Source organism: Sus scrofa, chromosome 16, assembly GCF_054392235.1.
Source record: "Sus scrofa isolate SSC_HxYL_T2T_F1_AM1 chromosome 16, Sscrofa_HxYL_maternal_Yorkshire_Landrace_v2.0, whole genome shotgun sequence".
Classification (NCBI taxonomy): domain Eukaryota; kingdom Metazoa; phylum Chordata; class Mammalia; order Artiodactyla; family Suidae; genus Sus; species Sus scrofa.
Genome location: NC_139398.1, coordinates 12,318,263 through 12,333,533, shown reverse-complemented (window position 1 = coordinate 12,333,533; position 15,271 = coordinate 12,318,263). Strand labels below are relative to the sequence as shown.

The following is a 15,271-nucleotide window of genomic DNA, read 5'->3' as shown; positions in this document are numbered from 1 at the left end:
GCCACCAGGGAACACCTTAAAGAGATTACCTTAACATGTGTGGAAGTATTCATGGATAGCTCAGGAATTTAAAAATCTTACCTTTGAAATATAATGTGAAAAATAAAGTGTGTGAGATGAAAGAAGTGCATATTTATTTTGATCAAAATAAATAACATTAAAAATATTGGTATATTTGCTTATATCATTTTCTAATTTACATACACTTACTTAGGTTTATTTAAATATCACACCATTGTGCCATAAGAATGTTTATTTCACAGGTGATTTTTAATTCTGTAGCCACAATTTTCCCACATTTTTACATGACTGTATCCCTTTTTGCTGTACATTTAAACTTTAGATACATAGTTTGTTAGAAGTTAAAAGGAAAAGACACATTCTTTCTGCTGAATAATCCTATTTCCCTTAAAGATGACTAATCTTTTAGATGTCAAGAATTGAAACTGCTGGGGTCACATTTATTTGTAGGTCTCCAAATAGCCCTGAGGTCTAAATAGGAAAATATCTTTTATAAACTGTAACAAAACTCACCTCAAAATAAAACACTATGAAATTTAGACAATTATGTCCTTATTCAACATTTTTACAATATACACAAACCTATGGGATTGTTAGAAATGACAGTGAAAATAGCTTTACATTCAGAAAGAGCTTATACCAACATGACATAACCTGAAACCTGGCCCCTTGTGCACACATTCTCGGATCCCTAATATACGCCAGGCAGAACAAGGATTTGAATGAAGAGAACTCCAGTGAGATTAGCTTTGCCTGTTCATTTGAATGGGGTCTATTATTCTAACTCCTTATGGTGACCCAAAGGCTCACGGGGTTGCTAGAAATATCACCAGGTTCATAGCATCCTTTTCTGGTTTTCATCTGGTTTGACAGAGCTATGTAGTTCCAAACCAGCTTCTAGAATTTCTCAAAAACTGGTTTTATAAAGTGCTTCAATGCAACCTCCCAAAATTTCATAAAGCATCAAACCAACAGCGGCCCCTTTGGCACCTGCGATGGCTGGCTTCCTTTTGCTTCTCTCCTACATTTTCCTCAGTGTAAGGGTGTCTCATTATGCTGAAACAGTTTATCTCAAATTGTGGTGGCTTTGATTAATTAGTATCTAATAATTCAGCAGACTTAGGGGAAATCCCAGTGCCTCATCAGGGTAAGACGCTGATTGTGTTTAGACTGGTCCCAACCTGCAAGGGATTCAGCCAGGAGCTGAGGGCCTGGTGGAGCTCCCTAAGGATGCACTGTCAAGAGCAGAGAGGTGACCCAGGTCCAGCTACAGGACTTCCCCCAGGAGCTCCTATATGAGCCGCCCAGAGCCAATACCACCCTTCGACTAGAAGACCTGGGTTGTGACACAATGGCTGTCTTCCACGTCACATTGGATGGTGTGCTCCCATTTGGGGTCTTGGGCTGTCCCATCCTCCAACACAAGCCGTCAAAGCTAGTGATACTTGACTTTCTCTGTGAGTACAAAACTCAGACCCTTTCCAGTGTGTGTGTGTGTGCATGTGTGTGCACACTCCCCATTCCATCACACACACACACACACACACTTGCAGCTGAGAGCCAGCAGAGCAGACAGGGCTGTGCCTTTCACAGAAGCCTGACTTCAGGCTGGGTCAGGGAGGGGACCTTGGGTACACAGCCCTGGCTTTCAAGTGAGTCCCTTAAAAATGAGCTAAATCAAACCAGGCAGTGATGGGATTTTTTTTTTTTCCCTATTTCTTTTGGGGGTGGGGGGAACCCTCCAGAGGAATTTTTTAGCCACTGATTTTAAATGTTAAGAAACATGTGAATTCAAGGGCACAGGAACAAGTAGCTGACTCAAGAGTTACATACATTTGAAGCAAGTTCTAAATGCATCGAGAGGACAGCACTTCAGGAAGAGCTGTCCTGTTGTTGGTTCTCTATGGCAACAGCCCTCCTGCTGCCTTGATTATTTACCCCAACGCCTGTTGTCATCAATGGAACTTTGTGTTTAATAAGATCGGCTGTGATGGATCTTCTGCCCTTCCTTCCCTTGAAGACACTGGTCAGCCAGGCAGTTGCCCAGCTGAAGGGGGCCCAGCATGAGCCTGTTGCCAAGGAAATTGAGGGCCAGACACACAGAACAGGGCCCTGGGAGATCTTGCGTGGGGGGCACCCACAGCCAGGTGCAGAATTCAGTCACTCACATGGGATGAAAAGGCTCTCAAGTGAATACTTGGGTAGCTTGTTCAAACTTCCCCAAATGCTGTAAAAAAAAAAAGTCAAAGTGCCAGTACTTCGTCCTATAAAAGACTGATTGTGACTAGGAGCCTACAATGCCTCCTGATGAATCTCAGCACTACAAGGAAGACGTGTATTGACTGTATGAGGATGGAAAAGAGTACGCTTGTGTCTCCAGGGGAACCTGGGCTGGAAGAGGGGCAGCTGCCATCCACCAGGGCTGGAACTCACTTCGAAGAGCAAGCTGGGGTGAACGATGAAAAGGCAGTCTCCCCTCTTCATGTAGTGTGGACAAGGACGGAGGAACAGTGCTTTGGCCCCGGGCTGCAAGAGACAAATCATACCTCCTTCTTAGCTTGGCTCATTCACTCACCTCTCAGGGATGCTCTGCGTCATCACTCAGTACCCATGATTCTTCCCTGGAGGCAGCAGGCTTTGCACCCACTTCAGGATGGGGGTCTGGCCCCAGCTGATGGGATTCAGTTTCACAGCCTCATCTCCACTCAGTGAACTTCCAGAGATCTGGTCACCCACGGAGAGCAGGGAAGGAAGTGGGGCAGAGGTAACCTTGCATGACTGCACCCGCCTCCCCCGTCCCTGCAGCCACAAGTCCCATTTTCCAACTGACATCATGAACTCTATCGTTCTCCACAGAGTGAGCGCGTCTCAGGAGCACCTGAAGCTGAGATGACGAATGACTGCAATTTCTGACTCCGTTTCTGAGGTATCTGATGCTGCCAGGAGCCTGTGGGGAGGTGCTTCAGAAAGCACCTCGAAGGTCCATGATATTATGTGTTGCATTTCTCTAATACAGCCAAAGGCATGGAAGGCTGACGGCCTCTGAGCCCAAGTCATTCCTTCTCCCAGCTTTTCCCTCGTCCCTCCCAGAGGTGAGCTTGGCGCTGGGTCGACTGTGGAACATCTGAGTCACATGAGCAGATTAAAACACTGTCATTCTCACCCACACACCCGAGGATCAGATGGGGAGGAACCGGTTCTAGAGGTAAAAGTCACCAATGGCCCATCCGTGTCATCACAGCCACCTCTACACACAGGTGGACTTTTTTTTTTTTTTTAAATACAAGGGTGACATCCACAAGAGGCAACTGGCAGGCACTGGAGTGACTTCACCTTCACTCCAAAGCCATTCCAGCCACCAGAGTCTGGGGTTTCCAACAATCAAGGAATCTCGACGATGAGGGGTAATTCCCAGGCATCTCCCCGGTGAAAGCAGCATTGACACTCTTAGGAATATTTCTTCTGTCTAGTTGAATCATCACTCACTCAAATGCTAAAAAGTATTAAAATAGACTTCAACTTTCCCCCTACCTATATTTATATATAAATCCCTGAGAAGTTACCTGTCAAGTTGAAATTCACTATTTACAGATAATAAACAGTAGGAGTGCAAGGAGACAGGGCATCCTCCCGCCTCTGTACAGCAGGGTGGTGCTGTCATCTGTCAGGAGCGAGAATTCAGTCTTCCTCTGGAAAGAAGAGAAAGGGAGTAGGGCTGGGGAGGGAGACTGTGCCACAATTCTGTACTGTGCTGGCAGCTGGCGGAATCTGCCGTCCATTCACCCTTGGGTGTTTAGAGGGCGTGACGCAAAAATTCAACAGGGACACCGTTGCTCTCTCATGATTTCCTTGCTTCCCTGCCCTTTCAAGCAGTGGTGCCAGGGATGATCAAGGCATTGAGCCAAATGTGGAGCAGGAAATAGGTGGAAAAAGAAAAAAGCAAGTGAGGAAGAAAGGCAAAGGGGACCAGAGAGAATGCATCTGGTGACAGAGCTAAGGGGACATCCGGAGAGCAGAAGGGGTCACCGCTCATCAGTGCCCCCTCCCCGACCTGCACTGGAGGTAAGAAGGTAGGGCAACCCCGGAGTGAGAAAAATGCACCCAGCCATTCAAAGCAATGAAAGTATACAAACATGAAAAGTGATCTCAAAGGATGTGGACTGGACCATCAGGGAGATGAGCGGTGTTTCTCTCCACCTTGGGGACCAGTTCTCATCTTATCCAAGGGGACCTGGTCAATCCCAAGTCTTAGGCACAAGGGTGACCCACAGCCAACTATATCAGTGATGATGCTCAAAGTGGGTCCAGATCTCTGTGTCATTCTTTTTGTGCCTTTCTGGGGTGACGGAGGGACTTAGTAAAATCTGACTTTAAAAGCCTCACCATTATCACACCTGTCTTCCATCAGTCCCCGGGGGCAGACTGATGGCCTGTTGGTGAACTGAGTGTAAGATGCTCAATGTCTGATGGTGGGAGGGGGAGGGGAGAGGCGGGCACCACCCTGCCCACATCATGAGACAGACAGTCAGACAGACAGTCGCCACATAGCCAGGGAACACAATTTCCCTTGAGAGTCCAAGGTTATAACAAAGAGCTTCCAAATTGGTACATAATATTTTAAATCTATGGCTTCAGAGCAGGAGAGTATTTAAATAAAGTGCTGTTGGTAGTGCATATGGGCCACTCTACAACCCAGATGGTCAGAGAGTCATTAGGATTTCTCAGTGTTTCGGAGATAAAAAGTATGGACAGAAAACTCCTGCAGAGAGCTCAGGGCCTGGGGCAAATCACAAACATGCTCTGCAAGAGTTCCTGCATCTTGGAAATTCTACAAAGTCGGTGTGAGGGTAAGATGAACACCAGGGGCTGTTATCAAAGGAAAAATAAAAGTAATTCCACACCAGGGATTCTTTGGAATTGAGTCAGGAGGAGGAAGCAACCCAGCTCGCTCTAGGAGAATTTGCTTAAAACATGTTTGCTTAACATTCAGTCTTAAGCCCCATTCCTCTAAGAATTTACCCTCCCCCCATTTCAGTAGTTTGCAGAATTCTGGGTTCCTTATTCTTCTTGCATTTTTGGTTTGTTTGTTTGTTTTCTTTTACATTTTAAGGATATCAGAATTCAATTTAGCTAAGAGCACATATGACTTAATTTTGTATTTCTAGTAATAACTTATTACATTGACCCCATTTTGTTAAATATGTTTTTTCTCATATCTATGTTTGAATATGTTCAAGATTTTGTATGCAGTTTATCTAAAACCCTTTGCTTAAAATGAGTTTAGTTCTAGCAATCAATACATGCTTCTCTGCATGCTAAATCATACTTTGACAATTGGATTTTCTTCATTTGTACCACTGTAGGGACAAGAGAGCTTAAAAAATAAGATACAAGGAAACCTGATTCCTCTATCTTACTTGATCATTTTGCTGTAAAAGTAAACGCCTCCATGGAATAGAAAGAAAATAGCATCACAATCCAATTAAGAACTACATTGCTCACAGGCAACCACAATGTGATGGAAAGGCAAAGACCGCAACAAACAGCAAAAAAGGGGAGGGGGACACGAAATGCCACAAATTCTGTGTGAAATCGTAGAGATATCAAAAAAAAATTATTGCTAGAAACAGTATTTTAAACAAAGGGTCTTCAGACAAACGCATTAAAACTGTGGGAAATACAAAGAGCCTCATCACTGGTAAAATGCTGCAAATTTGACGGTGATTAAAAACACAAAACCATACAGAAAATGCCCTTTTGATAAATGGGTCTTAAAATTCTCTTAACTGAGGTTCTAAAGGTAGACTTTTAGGAAAAATGCCCACTAGGTGTACTGACTGCTAGGGGAACTGGTTTTAGACAAATCGATTTGTGCTATGCCCAACTCACACTTGGGTGCAGCCTGAATAAACCTGAACGTCTTCTGGAGCCAGGAAGGAGCCTCTGGGCACGGAGATGTGAGGCGCATAAATGGCAAGGGCAGGACCAGGCGCATCCCTCCCAGAGAGGAGCCCATACGGCCTTCCCACTGCTTCCTCTGGGGCTCTGGGCAGCACTGCATCCCTGGCCCACGCCCGACACAACTTCCAGGCGGCTGAGCCCCGGTCACGTCCTTTTCCTCCAGGACGGTGCCCGCTTTTCCTTCTGTGTGGCCGCCAACCGCTGCTTCTCCGCCTCTTCCGCCTTCCTTTTTTCCTCCTTGGCTTCTTTGTACCGCCACTTGGGTAGCTGCAGGTGCGTGCTGTCCTTGGTGCTGCCCCTCGCCGCCCGCTCCGGCTGGAAGGTGGGTGCGGGCGCCTTGCTGATGCGCACCTTGGGGATGACCACGCCCGGCCGCACGCTGCTCCGCCGCAGCAGCTGCAGGGGCAGGAGGCTGGTCCTCCGTGGCGCAGCTGGCAGCTGGGAAGACGTGGGGCTGGGGCTGGCTCTGGGAGACCCCTCTCTGGAGACCCCTGCGGTCTGGGAGGTCCGGAATTGCTGCACGGTCCCCTCTGCCTTGTCCTTCTCTTGGGCTTGCGTGTGCAGGTCCCCCCGCGCCGCCAGGATTTCCTGCACCGCCAGCCGCCTTTTTCCCACACACGGGGGGTTCTCCGGGCACACGGTCTGACAGACGATGGCCACGGGGGGGCTGTAGAGGCTTGTGGTCATCCTGACCATGTGGTCCAGGACCCCCCCATCCTCCAGGCCCTGGTGTGAGCGGGACATCAGCTTGGACCGCACAAACTCAGTGAGCCTCTGCAAGCAGTTTTTGGAGCCTGCAGGCTTCAGACCTGCCTCGTTGGGTGGTGGCAGCTCTGGCTTGTACTTTTCCCCAAATTGCTCTGGGCAGGGTCGCTCCAGCAGCCTCTGGATGACACGGACAGCTTCAAACCTTCCAGTGTAAGTAGCCCACTCCTGAGGTGACATCCCGCGGTGGGGGTCCCTGGCGTGGACATCTGCCCCTGAAAACCACAAAGTAGAAACAAGAATGGGTTGATGTAATAAAACCTTTCCCATCCACAGGCAGAAAACAGAAGACAATGAAATGGATCAAAGACAAAACTTCCAAAACCCAGTAACAGCCTCTACCCTGGAGCAGCGCCACCTGAATGACCCACACCTGACTGTCATCCCCCGCATTTACTGTCATAATACAGCCTACCTTGAAGTGCGCCACTTAATGGGTTATCTTTCCTAAATAAACCCACCTAAACTTAGCACCTAAATTTCGGAATTTTTTAAAGTCATAAGATTTCATGGCTTTCCAGCAATGGAGAGATGATCGGACTACAAGGTGCTTTGTAACACTTAGCTGATGCTACGAGAATGTTCTATCAATACTGTCACTGACAAAGCATTTATTTAGTATCTACTAGAATGTTCCATAACTACTAATAGTAACTGTCACTGGCAAAGCATTCAGTGTTCCATTTATTTATCACCTCTCTTTCCTCTAAGATCTCCTGTAAGGATGGCTACGGTTCTTATTTTGCAGGAGACCTGTGGTCTTTCACTGCTCCTGCTGGTAGTTAGCTGGCTGTGGGTTTGTCCTCTTTACCAAACTGTGGGCTTCTGCAGGACAGAGGCACATCTTAGTTGTTTTCGCTTCCTTAATATGTATCGTTCTGACTGGTAGTAGGCATGCATTTAATAAATCTTTGTTACAGAATAAATGGTGGTCCCATGGCTAAGGGCACTGCCTGAGGCCTCAAAGCTGGAAAGAGAGAAGGTCTTAGACCTTGTGACCTCAGCTGGATGTACTTCCCACTGCCCTGCAGGGGAGTCCCTTCCTCTGTGACAGTTTTCTATGTCAACACAGCCAGGGTCTACTACTCAGGGATTTATTTATTTATTTATTTACTTACTTACTTACTTACTTATTTCTTTTTGTCTGTTGTCTTTTTAGGGCCACACCTGCATCATATAGAGGTTTCCAGGCTAGGGATTGGATCTGAGCCATAGCTGCCGGCCTACACCACAGCCACAGCAATGTAGGATCTGAGCCGTGTCTTCGACCTGCACCACAGCTCAAGGCAACACCAGATCCTTAGCCCACTGTGCAAGGCCAGGGATCAAATCCTCATCCTCATGCATACTAGTTGGGTTCATTAACCACTGAGCCATGATGGGAACTCCCTACTCTGGGATTTAATCAAACACTAATCTAGGTTTACTGTGAAGGTATTGTGTAGATGCGGTTAGCATCCATAATCAGTTGGCTTTAAGTCAAGGAGGTTACCACCGAAAATGTGGGTGGATCCCCATCCAACCAGGTGAAGGCCTTAGTAGCAAAAGCTGAAGTTTTCTGGAGAAGAAAGAATTCAGCCTCAAGACTACAGCATCTACTCTTGCCCACTGGCTGGTCCTACAGATCTTGGGCTTGCTAACCCCACACAATCACTTGAGCTAGTTCCCTAAAATAATTCCTTAATATGTATCTTTCATGGGTTCTGTCTTTCTGGAAAATTCCTACATCCTCAGTCTCCCTTACAATGGTCATTTCCTTAATAAATCTCCCCCACACCACCCAGTGCCCCCTCCCTAACATTGCAAAGTTAAACTTCAACTTAACTTGGAGTTCCCGTCACAGCGCAGCGGAATCCAACTGGGAACCATGAGATTGCGGGTTCCATCCCTGGCCTCGCTCAGTGGGTTGCGGATCTGGCGTTGCCGTGAGCTGTGGTGTGGGTCACAGACACAGCTTGGATCTGGCATTGCTGTGGCTCTGGCGTACGCTGGCAGAGGCAGCTCTGATTGGATCCCTAGCCTGGGAACCTCCACATGCTGCGTGTGCGGCCCTAAAAAAAAAAAAAAGACAAAAAAACCCCAAACAAACAAACCAAAAAACTTTGACTTGATGAAATGTTCCTAAGTTTCAGCTTGGTAGTAAAACAGACATGACTACATGAATAAGGAACTGCTGTTCAATTCATCTTAGTCCCATCTCAGCCCCATATACAGTTAGAAATCATTCAGGATTTCCAGTCCCATTAGTCATATTTCCACTGGCAAAGCAATGTGGGGAAGTAGGGTAATTATCTAGTCTGCAAGCTCCCCAGCGACTAGCCCAGCAGAGGCTTCTGCATTTACATCCCACATAGACTGGGGTGTCCAATATGCGATGGCTGGGGACTCTGTGTTGAATGAAATGAGCAGGAGGCTTGGCGGCTTCCCTGCCCCACAGCCCCCAATGGCCTCAGGGCCCAGGCAGGCCCAGCTCATCTGAGCTCACCTGGTGATGCTCTTAATTCTGAGACACATTAAAGAAGAGCCATAGTAGAAGAGTGGTAATTATTTGGAATTGGAAATCAGGATGGAACTCATTAGCTAGAGTACAATTTATAAACTGACTGGAATGAAAAGGGGGCAGTAAAAATGTCATTGCAAAAAATAGATGACACATTAAACCTTAATTAATTGCGTGTCACTTAAAAAGGAGCAAACTGCAAAATTAAAATCTTAATGAACACTGCTTGAAAGAGACATTTTTCAAAGGCTAATGGAAAAAGAAAAGAACAGCTGTCAAAAGTTGATCAGGCCTCCTCCTTTTCAAAATAATCTTGGAAAATACAAACACTCCAAAGAACAAAGGCCATTCTGACTGTAATGCAGCCCAAGAATCTGAGTCACGCTATAAATGAGGGATTCACCTCCTTAAGAAATAACCAGTAAGAGTAATAGTAAAGGCCTGGACATAGTCATTTAATCATGATACAAGTACTGATGATTAGCACTTTCTACATATACCCTTCAGATACTACAGAGCATCTTTAAAAGGCCAACGTATCCATCTTCTGCCCAAGAGACCCCCCGACTCCTGCAACTCCCACCCCATGCTGTTTCGCCCAAGACTGCAGCCACGAAGACTGGAGCTGGGCTTCTGTCAATGAGTCCATTTGCTGCCATGCTGAGTGATGTGCATTGTCTATACAAAGTGCTCTATTTTTTTTTTCTTTTTTCCTTTTTTAATGGTTTTTGTGGCTGTACATGCAGCATATGGAAGTTCCCAGGGCTAGGGGTCAAATAGGAGCCACAGCTGGTCTGCACCATAGTCACAGCAATGCCGGATTCAAGCCACATCTACCACCTATGCTATAGCTTGTGGCAACACTGGATCCCTAACCCACTGAGCGAGGCCAGGGATAGAACATGCATCCTCGGAGTTCCCGTTGTGGCTCAGTGGTTAACGGATCCGACTAGGAACCATGAGGTTGCAGGTTCAATCCCTGGCCTTGCTCAGTGGGTTAAGGATCTGGCGTGGTGTAGGTTGCAGACGCAGCTCAGATCCCGTGTTGCTGTGGCTCTGGTGTAGGCTGGTGGCTACAGCTCCGATTCGACCCTTAGCCTGGGAACCTCCATATGCTGCCGGAACAGCCCAAGAAATGGCAAAAAGACAAAAAAAAAAAAAAAAAAAAGAAAGAAAAAAAAGAACATGCATCCTCATGGACACTGTGTCGGGTTCTTAACTTGCTGAGCCAAAAAGGGAACTCCCCAAAGTCCTTATTTTATTCAAGGCAGCAACTACTCAGTTCTAGGCAATGCAGCACAATTGGTCTAACTTTTGAGTTTCAAAACCCCGGCACGACTGATGTTTTCAGCCAGATCGCTATTTTGCTGCAGGGGATGTCCTGTGCACTGCAGGACTTTTAACAGCATCCCTGGTCTCTGCCCAGTAGGTGCCAGTAGAATTCCACCTGTTGTGACAACCAAAAATGTCCCCCAGGGAACCAAAAACATCCCCACCCCATTAAGGATTATTGTTCTAACATATATGACCTGCAATCTTGTTCCCCATTTTCCCAGCCTCCCTTAGAGCTGGCCAGTGAGCCCCGAAGAGAAGGCTGTTGCATCTAGATCAAAGGGACCCATGTTGCTGCATCCTGAGACACGGATCTGAAGCCTGGAACTCTGCTGACCATTGTGAAATCACAGGTGACCAGTCAACAAACTGGAAGGTGGCGGGGGTGGGGAGGAGCTGAATGGACAAAAGGATGAAGCCCCGGTCAGTGATGCCCTCATGGAGTTCAGGGCCAGTTCTGCACAGTAACTGCCTGCCTCAGGACTTCTAGGAGGTGCGACATACAGATGCTGGCTTCCTTTAAGCCACTTTTTAGAAGCAAAAGCATTCTAAAAGGGGCTAGAGGAAAACAAGCTACCTTCCATTGCTAATTCTGAGGACACTCTCCCCCAAGAGTCAAAGTCAGGTCCATGGGACCAGCGGAGGCAGATTCACTTCCTTTCCTATCTCTCAGCAAGCCCCCACCCCCATGTCACCTCTCCTTCAAAGTCTAGCTCCAGTCCCCCTCCCCCTGCGGACCAGTCCTCCAAGGCTTCCTCCTGTGCCACCTCTGGCCTGAATCTTGGATACTTTGGGTGTAGTGAAGATGATAATTCAGGATGCAAGCCCTTGAGTGGGGTCCAGAACACCTACCTCCAGGGTTGCACCTGTGGCATTATGAAGTTCCCAGGCTAAGGGTTGAACTGGAGCTGCAGCTGCCAGCCATAGCCACAGCCACAGCAACTCGGGATCCAAGCCACATCTGTGACACACCACAGCTCACAGCAACGTTGGATCCTTAACCCACTGAGCAGGGCCAGGGATCGAACTTGCATCCTCATGGATACTAGTTGGGTTCGTAACCCGCTAAGCACAATGGGAACTCCTAAACAAGCATCCTTATTACTATAGACCAAATGTAGAAGAGAAGACATTCAATCACATATTGTTTTTTCTTTTAAAACATACATACACATCTGCTGTAAAAGGAAAAGTTAACCCACTTTTTCTGAGAAAAAAGGAAAAGCTAACTTAGTAGCAATAGTAGAAAATGAAAACATTCTATAAGTTGAATGATGGAGAAGGCAGTTCAAAGGCTCACCGAAAAAGGTGTCAAGTATTTATTTTTAAGAAGGAATATAGGAGTTCACGCTGTGGCACAACAGGATCAGTGGCATTTTGGGAACGCTGGGACTAGGGTTCAATCCCCGGCCCAGCACATTGGGTTAAGGATCCAGTGTTGCCACAGCTGTGGCTTGGGTCATGACTGTGGCTTGGATCTGATCCCTGGCCTAGGAATTCCATATGCCATGGGGTGGCTAAAATGAAAAAAAAAAAAAATAGAAAAAAAAAAGAAAGGAATATAGAACAAGTTGGAAGAAGGAAGGCACACAAGAGAGGTAAGATTCTCTTTTCACATTTCTCATCATTTCCTATTTATGTTAGTTTTTATATCAGTGGTTTTCAACAAAAGGCGACTTTCCCACTTCGGAGACGGTTGGCAATGTCTGGAGATATTGCTGTCAAAACTGGGGAACTGGAGTTCCCGCTGTGGCTCAGTGGGTTAGGGACCCAATGTTGTCTCAGTGAGGATCCAGTGTTGCCATAAACTTTGGTGTAGGCTGGAAATGTGGCTTGAATCCAGTGTTGCTGTGGCTATGGCACAGGCATCAAATGCAGCTCCAATTCGACCCCTAGCCTGGGCACTTCCATATGCTGCACAAGTGGCCACAAAAAGAAAAACAAGCAACAACAACAACAATGAAACACACACAAAAAAACTGGGGGTGCTACAGTCCCCTAGTGAGCAGAGGCCAAGGACGCTGCTAAACATCCTATAATTCCAGGACGGGTGGACCACGAAGAACTGTCCGGCCCCAAATGTCAACAGTGCCAAGATTAAGAAACTCGAGGTACATGTCTATTACCCTCCATAAGGAAGTTTTAGGTGTCATCACAAGGATATATTTCAAAGGGAAAAATAGGCCATGGTTTTTCATTTACTTAACAAATAATATTGAACACATAAGTTCACCAGTATAACAACATAACCAACAATAACTGGAGGCTTCCTCTGTGCCAGGCACATGCCCACATATAAACTCCTTCATTCCCCATCTTAACCTCCTGTGGCAACTACTGACATTCGCATCATTTTATAGAAGAAAAGAGGCCCAGAGCAAGAGGTGACTGGCCCTGGGTGTAGAGAGGCTGAGTGGAGGAGCTGGAATCAGAAACCAGGGCTCCTGACTTGTAAGTTGGTTCTAACAGCCATTCTGCTCTGACCATGTACAGTTAGGGTTGGAGGTACTAGAGGTGTGCACTTATTGCGGATTATTCTAGACTTTGATGATGGGGTTAAGCTCACAGAGGTGGAAACAGGAAAGGGAGAGTATATAGAACCTATCACTAAATTTGTTACCCAAATAACCGAGGGAAAAGGAAACAAAAACAAAACCAGGTGAGCACTGAACATGCTGCCTTAAGCAGGCCCAAATCTCGAGAGATCTGAAAGGTGGTTCTGTGATCCTGTAAAGGCCTGAAACCTCCACCAGACCCAGCAAGAAAGAGTGGCTGTAAACCCCGTGCCTGGTGCAGAGTGATTGGAAGACAACTGACCTAAAAGCAAAAGGGTTTGTAATTCAAATTAATTCACTGGGGAAAAATGTCTGGATTGACATCCATTAAGTTTTTGGTTGTAAAAGTAAATTAATAAAGATCTACACTCAATTATAACTAGATATGGAAGTAGTAAAAGCTGATGAAGCTCCCCCAAACCCAGAAGCATTATAATCACCATTTAATTAGGAAGAACTGTCTCTCACTGATGTCACTGATAAACTCCATGGAAACTGATAATTCTGTTTTAAAAAATGAAACTGTCACTGAGTCAAATACCCAAAGAGATTGATTTTAATTAGGATCTTTCTTCTTTCCAAGAAGGTTTTCATCTTTGAAGCCTCTGCTCTGCTTACTGAGTTTATTTTTCTTACAGCATCCCCAAAGACACTCCAGTTAAAGCAGGAGAAAAAAGAAATCCAAAGTAGGCTGTGAATCCCACAGCACCAATCTAACCACAAGGAAGAGGACAGATGGGCTCAGACTGGGGGGCACTGTTCATTGATCAGGGTCAAGCTCAAGTCATGGGCATTCAAGAAGACTGAGAAATTTCCAGGAAACAAAGTAGACTGGGGACACATAATAACTAAATATGGGAGCCTGGCTGGGATGCTGGAGCAGAAATGGGGCCATTGGGGGAAGAACAGGTGAAATCGTGACACGTACTGTGCAGTCTCCGCTTCTTGGTGAGATATTAACACAGGGGCTGAGTGAGGGCTGCATGGGACTCCCTTTTCTATCTTTGTCACTTTTCCATACACCTAAAACTATCCCCAAATAAAAGTTAATTTTATGTTATTTTATTTTGTTTTATTTTATTTATTTTTGTCTTTTGTCTTTTTAGGGCCGCACCAGTGGCATATGGAGGTTCCCAGGCTAGGGGTCTAATTGGAGTTACAGCTGCTGCCACAGCCACAGCAACGCCAGATCTGAGCCGTGTCTGCGACTTACACCACAGCTCATGGCAATGCCGGATCCTTAACCCACTGAGCGAGGCAAGGGATCGAACCCACAACCTCATGGTTCCCAGTCGGATTTGTTTCCACTGCACCATGATGGGAACTCCCTAAAAGTTTATTTTAAAATAGAGAGGCAACTGGGAGTTTGGGGTTAGCAGATACAAACTACCACATCAAAGGGATAAACAACAAGATCTACTGTATAACACAGGCAGCTGTATTCAATCTTCTGGGATAAACCACAATGGAAAAGAACATAAAAAAGAATATATATATACATATATATACACACAAAATACACATATATATACACACACTTATATATATACACACACACATATATATATATATATGCATAACTGAATCACTTTGCTGGACAGCAGAAATGAACACCACATTGTAAATCAACTATATTTCAATAAATCAGTAAAATAAAAAACAAAAAAGAAGCAAGTTGTCTAAGCAGAACTACTAGTCTGCTGATGCCTGGAAGAATTTTAACACTGTCCTCAAGATGCTGAGATGGGAAAGAATGCTGTGCCTCTGGGAACTTGTAGGGCCAAGTGGCATTGGGTGAACCCAGGGCCAGGAACAAAACCAAAATAAGTGAAGATAATGAAATTAAGTACTGGCGACAACAGTGTCTCCCACTGATTGAGACATTAGAGGCTCCCTTCCATTTTTTCATTTAATTCTCGGAATAACCCAATGAGGTTGTTGCTGTAACGATGACCACTGGGAGTGAAGAAAAAAACTTGAGATTGGTCACAGGGAATTCAGCTCAGTAATTCCTTGAATATTTATTTATAGCCCCAGAGAGTTTACAAAGTGAAAGGTTACATCCTCAGGGAGTTGGGGGAAGAAGTCATTCCTCCCATTTCACAGATGAGAAGGGGAGGCTCAGAGGAGGAGGTGC

General features: G+C 45.9%; 1 protein-coding gene across 6 annotated transcripts in view; it reads right to left on the bottom strand.

Annotated features, from left to right (window-relative positions):
• Positions 1 to 238: 238 nt before the first annotated feature.
• Positions 239 to 15,271, bottom strand: part of ANKRD33B (ankyrin repeat domain 33B) — an 84,250-nt gene continuing 69,217 nt past the window's right edge. For 4 of the 6 annotated variants that reach the window (XM_003134179.5, XM_085001713.1, XM_085001712.1 and 1 more), the window contains one exon: positions 239 to 6,962. In XM_003134179.5, coding sequence (XP_003134227.1) covers positions 6,127 to 6,962 — 836 coding nt within the window. In that variant the 3' untranslated portion in view covers positions 239 to 6,126. The remainder of the gene's footprint in view (positions 6,963 to 15,271) is intronic. The other 2 variants (XR_014830774.1, XR_014830775.1) reach the window with 1 other exon arrangement.